Source organism: Neophocaena asiaeorientalis, unplaced genomic scaffold (assembly GCF_003031525.2).
Source record: "Neophocaena asiaeorientalis asiaeorientalis breed wild unplaced genomic scaffold, Neophocaena_asiaeorientalis_V1.1 scaffold91, whole genome shotgun sequence".
Taxonomy (NCBI): domain Eukaryota; kingdom Metazoa; phylum Chordata; class Mammalia; order Artiodactyla; family Phocoenidae; genus Neophocaena; species Neophocaena asiaeorientalis.
In genome coordinates this window covers 5,918,740-5,927,076 of record NW_020173198.1, presented here as the reverse complement: position 1 = coordinate 5,927,076, position 8,337 = coordinate 5,918,740, and the positions used below count along the sequence as shown (strand labels likewise).

Below are 8,337 nucleotides of genomic sequence, written 5' to 3'. Positions count from 1 at the left end.
TGTTGGTTTTATAGATTTATTTTCAACAGGCAAAAACACTTAAGACAATTTAAGTACAAGTCTAAACAGAATTACTCTGTCAAAGTCAGCAATGATGCAGAGATGCGTTCTTACTTCCAGACACTCGCCAGCATCTTCTGAGTCTTCTCTCAGTGAAGAAAAGGGGTCTGGCAAAAGACAAGTTCAGTGTTTCTCTCTGGTGCTACTGACTTTAAGTGATAATCTCTGAGGTGCTAAATCCAGGATGACTAAAGTTATAGACTCTAAAAAAATGTTTTATTTTAAAAGTCTGATCACTTGATTATTCTACAGCCTAAAGAACAATAGCCTATATTTATCATGAGGCTTCTTTACATCAAGCATTGTATTAAGTGATTTACACACACTATTCAATTTTACCTTCACAGAAGCCCCAGGTAGGTCCTATCATTAGCCCCATTTTACATATGAGGAAACTGAGGCTTACAAAGGCTACGCAGCCTGCCCAAGACCACAGGCTTACAGAATGTTGCAGAGCTGAGAATAGACTCGGGTGTCTGACGCTAGAGTCCATCCTCTTACCCACAAGGCCTCTCCTGCCTAATTAAGAGCCAGGCCATCTCAGCTTCCTGGACAGTTAGTTACCCTTGGGTGGGTAACTGAGGGAGGCAGAGGTCTCTGCTTCTGGGTCGCCTTGCTCAGTTTTTTGTACGAGGCTGCTTTTACGAGGAGGGCTGACAATCAGTAAGAGAGTCCTGTCCAGGAGTGAACTGCTGTCAACACCTCTGGAGGAGAAAGATGATCACTAGGGCTGGCCTCCTTGGAGTGGCAGATAACCAGAAGGTGACTGCATTTTATAACCAGTGAAAATCTGTCAAGCACTTCCATTTTTCCATTTCTTCCCAAGTCTGTCTTTATTGAAGAACCACAGAGGGATTAATTCTATGGCAGAACATAATTCCATAAATCAAATTATTTACCTGATATTTTATTCATACACATCCTTCTTATCTGCAATGTAATCTACAATTTCTTGTGGGCACATTAACTTCTCCGCATCTATATCAGGAATTTCGAACCCTGAAAGTAAAATGTGCAACAATGCGTTAGTGTAGGAAATGCCAGTCCTTTAGAACTGAAAGCAGGTAACACTTCAGCAATACCCAGAAGTACATCAAAAAATTCCAGCAACCCTGAATCCCATTTAAGTTGTGAGCCTGCTATGTTTCCAGGCAACACTTTAGATATAGTTCACATATTAGAAAATTCCCCCGTTTAAAGTGCAAAATTCAGTGGTTTTTAGTGTATACACAAGGTTGTGCACCGTCGCCATCGTCTAATTCTAGAACATTTTCATCACCCCCAAAAGAACCCTGGCCCTAACCAATGCCATCCCTCTAGTTAGCATACTCTCTGAGGAACTGTACGTCCTGCTCTGTAGGAAGGCACAGAAGTCCCTTGGCTTCCACTCAGGCAATTCACCCCCAAAATGGGCCGTGGAACCTTGTAAAGGTCTCATTTGCACAACTGACCGTCCCAGACAAGGGTAAGTTGGAGTGTGCATGGGAGGCGCTGCAGGAAACCAAAGCATGTGTGCGTGTATGAGTCTGTGCACGCACACGCCCTATCCTTGGCGCACCCAGCACGTCTCCAGACACTTAGGCCTAGCTCATCGGGGAGGCGGGGAGGAGGGAGACGGTGCACGGACGTGTCATCAGCTTCTCCACAGGTGAGGCTATGCCCTCATCTTGGAGACCCACTTCAAGAATCTCCGTGCCACACTCCCCCAGGCCTCTTCCGGTCGCTCAGCCCTTGGTATTACACCGGGCACTCTGCGGACCTGCAATAAGTGCTCTCCAAGTAAGTGCACTGTCCCTAATAATCAGTTCCCCCGACAGTAAGCAGGAGTGGGGGAGGGGTGGGCACGACTGTTGCAAACCCCAGTCAGGCTCCCACCATTCCTCTGCATTTAATCTACCGAAATCAAGAGCCACGACGGGCAGGTCCAAGACTCAGCCCGTGTGTGTTACCAAATTCGTCTTCCATGGCCATGATAATCTCCACTTGGTCCAAACTGTCTAAGCCCAGGTCTTTCATAAAATGGGAATTTACTGAGAGCTGCAAGAAAAGAAACACCAAACGCAAAATTCAGTCTGTGAGAGCGTTTGTTTCTCAAGATAACTGAATGGTGAAATATCAGTCATTATACAGAAGATTTTTTACTATAAAGAGGCCATATTTTAAACATAAAGAGCCACAACTAACATTATACATTTAACGTGTGCCGACCCACACTTGGCGTGCTTTGTATGTTAACTTACTCTACCTTATTTTGAAATGGTTAGCAATATATATAAAGCTAATGATGAATTCACTGTGTATATTTTATGATGATCTCTGATCACTGTTCTGAATGACATCTGAGAGTCTGGTTCTTCTTGCTGCCTTACCACTAAGACACCACACCTTAGAAGTGACATCCTGCTCCCTCAAGAATAGCACACAGTGTCTATTATCACCCTGTCTTTAATTTAGACCTCAAGATCACCAGGAAGAATTCTTCAAAAACCACATCAAAAACAAACTACCCTACCCACACCACAGATTCTGTTATTAAAGAAGGAATGTTTTAAGGTAGCACTGTGAGAAAAACTCCAAGAAGAGTTAAGTTAAAAAAGCAAGGTGCGCAACAGTATTTACAGTGTACTGCCTGTTGTGGTTTTTAAAAGGTTGGGGGATATAGATCACTTCGTACATATAATACACACACATGTACTTGTATGTATGTGTGTGTGTGTATATATATATATATATATATATATATATGCCCTTCCACATGCACTGAGAATCTCTGGAAAAACAAGAAGTCAGGTCAACTGGCACCTCCCAGAAGGAGAACTGGGTGCCTGGGGTGACTTTTTACTTAATGTCCTTTAAACCCTTTGGATTTTGTACCATGTGACTAAATACTCATTTAAAGAAAAAACATTTAAACCACATCAGTTACCTTTTCTGGGTCAATCTTGTCATAGAGTTTCAAGACGTAAAGAACACGGTCCTTGATGCTCTCTAGTGTCAAAGGGGGCGCATCACTATACTGGCGGCACAGCGGTGTAACTCCACCTGGAACCTAGACCGAGGGAGGGAAGCACTGCTGTTGAGCCTGAAATGCCTCTAAGTAAAGGCATTGGCCTACAGATGTCTTTCACAAAGCTTTCATGGGGTTAGCAAACCCATCTCCTCTGATTCTGTGGCCATTAGGACACACTGAGGCCTCATGCTGGGTAGTGTCAGAAGCCCTAGCAGTTCAAGAGCATAAAAATGGATCTCCTTTCCCCTAATAGCCAGGACCGGCCCCCTTCTTTCCTCTGTTCAGCCGTCAGGCTTTGGACATTGGTTCCGCTCAGTAACACTGCCACTAAAACCATCTAGGGCCTGCAGAAGAGCCTAAGGCTTCCCATGGCATCTTAAGCAGTGCACTGCCTCTGTAAGGCACTGCCACCTTTAATACCCAAGTCAAAATAACTCACGCCAAGAGCTGTCAGGGTGAACTGAAAGGCAGCTCACACTGAAAACCATACACTGGAAGGATCTAATTTGGCCCCAGCAGTAATTACACTGACTTTGGCCAAGACAAATGAAGCCAGTACCAACCCAAAGAAGAGGATGATGGAGCCTGACAGGCATACACTCCAATCTATTTTCCTTCCAATTGGGCATGCCTTGTTGCCACCAACTAAATAATGAGCCATTCTGATCTTTGCCATGATGGAGTAATATCTCAAATCTCTCTCCCGCTGCGGAGCACAGGCTCCGGACGCGCAGGCTCAGCAGCCATGGCTCACGGGCCCAGCCGCTCCGCGGCACGTGGGATCCTCCCGGACCGGGGCACGAACCCGTGTCTCCTGCATCGGCAGGCAGACTCTCAACCACTGCGCCACCAGGGAAGCCCCACACTGCTCTTTTAACTCAACTTCAAGGTGACACTTTTAACCTTTTGATTCATCGATAAGACAATGCCCCCTGAATGAATCCACTACACTGTCAGTAAATCTTGACACTGGCTGCATAAAAGAATCACTGGCAACTTTCAAAAACCGATGACCAAGCCCCACCTCTAGAGATTCTAACTGATTTGGCCAAGGCATCCTTAGTTTTTATTCTCATATCTTAGTCAAGATTGAAACCACAATTACATGAAGTCCTGGAGTTTGAAAAGGGAATTCTCAACTAAACCTTGGGAGTCTATCCTACTTTAAGACGACAGTTCTTAATCTTGAGGCGCTTCAGAATCACCTGGGGAACTTAAACAAAAAACATGTCAGTGCCTCATCCCAGAGGAGTAAATCAGATGCGGAGGGGGAGAGCCCACGAGGGATTTATTTTTCTTTCTCTTTCATGCTACCCAGGTGACTTGAATGTGCAGCCAGGGTTGAGAATCACTGACCTGAGGAGAGTTTCAGTCTCAAAAAGGTTTCATCAGATAAAAAATAAAAACTAGATCCTACTTGTTTCCTATCCTTCCAAGAGACCCAGAAACAGACAAAAGGTGCCACAGGGAGCAATCCAGGGAGAGAACTGCTGTGACGAAGGCTGTAGGCCAGGGTGTCTTCCTCTCTGCACCCCGTCATTATTTTCTCCTAGGAAGCTATCACGGTATTTATCCTTATCACTACAATTAATGGCAATCAGTATTGTGAGAGCTTACCAAGCACCGCCCTCGGTACTTTACCTGTATGATCTCCTCTAAACCTCGCTGAAACTCCACAAGGTAGAAACTAGTATCCCATTTTTACGGTTCAGACTGAGGCTTAGCGAGATTACAAGGCTTTTCCAAAGTTCCGGGGTCAGCTTTCGAACCCAAGGGTGTTTGACTGGAAGGTCTGTGCTGTTGCCCGTAATCGCTAGGTCACCCGGGTCCCGTTAGGGATCAACCAAGCACCTTTAGGCAGTGGGACGGAGAGCGAGCAGGCGTCCCCGGGTCACCCCCGCCAACAGCAGCCCCAGTAGCTGCGGCCCAGCTGCCTGGCCCGTCCCCACCACCCCGAGCGGGCCCGACGCCTGACCCCAGCCAAGCCCCCCCAAAGTCACCGCGAATCACCTGCGTGAGCACCGAGGCCGGATGCGGAGCCCAAGGCCTCGCTCTGGCCCCCGCGGGGAACAGGGTAGTGCAGAGTGACCGGGCCGCCGCCAGCGTGGGGAGCCGGGGCAGCGGCGCGACGGCGGCGGGCAGTCGGCGGACACAGACGCAAAGGACACGAGCCGCCATGGCTACGCCGACCCAGGAGGCAGTGCGCGGCGCCCTCCGGTCCGGTATCCTCCTGAGCTCCGCACAGGCGACGCATAGAGAGGCACTGTCGCGAGCCGCCCGCGGTAGCGGCCCCTGGCGGCTCCTGGCTGCACTGCGCCCTCAGGGCGCGCGCTGTCCTGCCCTCCAGGTCCGGAGGCGAATGGCTGCTAGAGCCAGAGCTAAAAGGGCGAAGACGTTCTTTCCCTAAACATTATAATCACTGACGCAGCAAGAAAGGAACTTATTTTTGTTTATTCTCTGAAAGTTCTGAAATACATTTATTTAAAAGTTTTGATGCCGGGAATTCCCTGGCGGTCCAGTGCTTAGGGCTCCGCGCTCTCACTGCCGAGGGCCAGGGTTCGATCCCTTGTCGGTAAATTAAATCCCATAAGCCGCGGGACACGGCCAAAAGAAAGAAAAGTTTTGATGCCGCGATTCTTCCATAGAAGAATTAAAATTAATTTAAATTAAAATTATTAAATAATTAAATTTATTTAATAGGTCAAAACAGTATAAAATAAGAATGCGAAAATATGAGTTGATGTAAATATATAACTAAGACTAATAAATGTGGGAATTACAATAAAAGCAATATACATATTTTAAAACTTGACAATATAAATAATATAGCTCACAAAAATGGGTAAGTGGGAGAAAGTTTAAGCGTGCTAATTCATTCATATTTCTCGGCAGTGAAATCCAAACATATAGAACAATGGCTCCAAACTCTGAATACTGCCTGGATGAACAATTCAGCAATGCCTTCAGTTTTACTTCAGTTTCTTTTTACTTTTGTTAAATTCAAGTAAAATAAAAGGTAGTGCCTTTAATTTAAAATAGAATGCCTACTATGATCCTACTGTTGTAATTTCTATTTATGTATTCATTAAAATATCCAGAATCTGTTATGTGCTAGTTGTTGAGGCTACAGCAGTGAGCAAGCCAGACTGGGCAGTCTATTTTCAGATTTTACATTCTAGTGGGAAAATGTACAATAAACAAACAAAAAAAATACAACCCCCTACCCCCCCACGGGAAAAAAAAACCCTCCAGGAAGTAATGATAAGTACAATAATGGACAATAAAACAGGGAAGGGGATAATGAGAGCTATGGGAGCCATGTCATTTTAGCCAGGGTGGTCTCTGAAGGCCTCTCTTTGGCAGTGATACTTGAGCCAAGACTTTCATCAATCAGGGGGTTGGAAAAGAAACCCCCCGGAATCACCCTGCTGATGGTGATGCCAACCAGAGTCTCTATGGCCGTGTTAGCAGTCCACCCCAGGCTTCTGCTGCAGGCTGATTTAATCACCACTTCACTGCTTATTAAGCAATTGGAAGAGCAATTGTATCACCTCTTTGGAATGGTCAGTGAATAAATGGTCAAGCTTCACCTCAAGTAGCAGCCTTCCATTTCTGCAGAAAACTGGTGCCAAAAATCTGACTGGAGTCCAAGGATTAGGGCCGGTAAGATCTGCTTAAGTCACCAGTGACACAAAAGCCTCTGATTACACCTTCCTGGCCATGCCCTGTGGCAGACCCATGGGCCAGATCTATGATGGTCGCAGAAGGAGCACTCAGGAAGAGCTTGATAGCCTACCAAGTTCATGTTTGGAACCCTCTCTTCCCATAACCTCTCTGTATTTCTGGATAACATTTAATTCTTTTGGTCAAACATAATAAATCACCTCTTTTAAAATGACATATTTTGGGAGAGCTACTTTTCCCTTCAGCAAACACATAAAGAGAAAATGTCAACCTAGATGGGCTGTAGGGGAAAAGGTTCATTATTAAGATTGAGATCAAGTCCTTAGCAGCTGGGGAAGATTTACGGGAGAGCGCTGGTGCTTTTCAGTAGCACTCCCATCAAAGGATGTGTAAGCATAAACTATGTCAGCTTCTTGCACACATCACCCCACCAGCCCACCAGTCATCCCTCCCTCCTCCCAGCGCATTTGCACTACTGTCACATCCCTTCCTGTTCCCCTGGGACCTTGTACCACCAGTCCTCTCTTCTACCCTACATCTTCAACCTCTCCTTTGCTTCTGGCTCTTTCCCTTGAGCCCATAAACATGCCAAAGTTTCTCCTAGCCTAAAAACAAGGCCAGAGACCTCCTCCAGTAGCCTTTGATGTATCTATAATATCACCATTCCTCCTTCCTTTCATAGTCAACCTTCCTGAAGGAATAATCTGCTCTTTCGGTCTTTAATACCCCACTTCCTATTCACTTTTTTAAAATTAATTTTTATTGGAGTATAGTTGGTTTACAATGTTGTTATTAGTTTCTGCTGTACAGTAAAGTGAATCAGTTTAGATTCTTTTCCCAAATAGGTCATTACTAGGCATTGAGTAGAGTTCCCTGTGCTATACAGTAGGTCCCCATTAGTTATCTATTTAGTATATAGCAGTGTATATAGGTCAATCCTAAACTCCCAATTTATCCCTCCCCGCCTCCTTTCCCCCTTGGTAGCCGTAAGTTTGTTTTCTACATCTATGACTCTATTTCTGTTTTGTAAGTAATTTGTCCTATTCACCCTTTAATCCACTGAAATCTAGATTTACTTGACCTCCCACCCCCAGCACTAAAACTTTTCATAAACCTCACCACTGCATCTTAATTTAAGTCCAATAGACACAACTTCTCTGGCCATTCCTTTCCTGCCTTCTTCATGGCTTTATTTCCTCCGTTCATCATTTAAACATTGATTCTGGGGGTCTATCCTTGACCCATTCTTGACTTTAAACATACAAGTTTTCAGAATTGATTCACTCCAGAGGTCTTAATTGCTACCTGCATCCAACCTGGCCTCTTCTCTGAGCTTCACAGTCCCAGATCCAATTGCCTATTGCCAGATGATCTGTAAGCACTCAGATCAGTTCTTTCCCCCTTGTGTGTTCCTTATTTCAATTGCTGACACCATCACCCCAGTAAGACAGAAACTGAAGACTCCTTCACCTGCTGCCTAATCATGCATTCACTTAGTCCTCCTGCTTCTTTCCCCCCCACTAAATCTCTCTCCAATTCAGCTATTTCATTCCCACTGCCCCTGCCACAGGTCAGGCCCTTCT

The 8,337-nt window shown here is 45.5% G+C and overlaps 1 protein-coding gene across 1 annotated transcript; it reads right to left on the bottom strand.

Moving 5' to 3' along the window:
- NDUFAB1 (NADH:ubiquinone oxidoreductase subunit AB1) lies at positions 1-5,305 on the bottom strand. The gene is made up of 5 exons (XM_024744666.1): positions 5,081-5,305; positions 2,987-3,109; positions 2,010-2,097; positions 960-1,059; positions 1-167 (listed from the first exon to the last, which is right to left on the bottom strand). The coding sequence occupies exons 1-4, from the start codon at positions 5,246-5,248 to the stop codon at positions 968-970; spliced, it is 471 nt and encodes a 156-aa protein (XP_024600434.1). The 5' UTR covers positions 5,249-5,305; the 3' UTR covers positions 1-167; positions 960-967.
- Between the last annotated feature and the right edge of the window lie 3,032 nt (positions 5,306-8,337).

Bases quoted from the DNA above. Each gene is read 5' to 3' on its own strand.
- NDUFAB1 (XM_024744666.1), bottom strand. From the start codon at position 5,248: ATGGCGGCTCGTGTCCTTTGCGTCTGTGTCCGCCGACTGCCCGCCGCC. The intron at 2,098-2,986 runs GTAACTGATGTG...CTTTTCTTGCAG, and splicing joins ACAAGATTGACCCAGAAAAG to CTCTCAGTAAATTCCCATTT. The intron at 1,060-2,009 runs GTAACACACACG...TTTTACTTTCAG, and splicing joins GGCCATGGAAGACGAATTTG to GGTTCGAAATTCCTGATATA.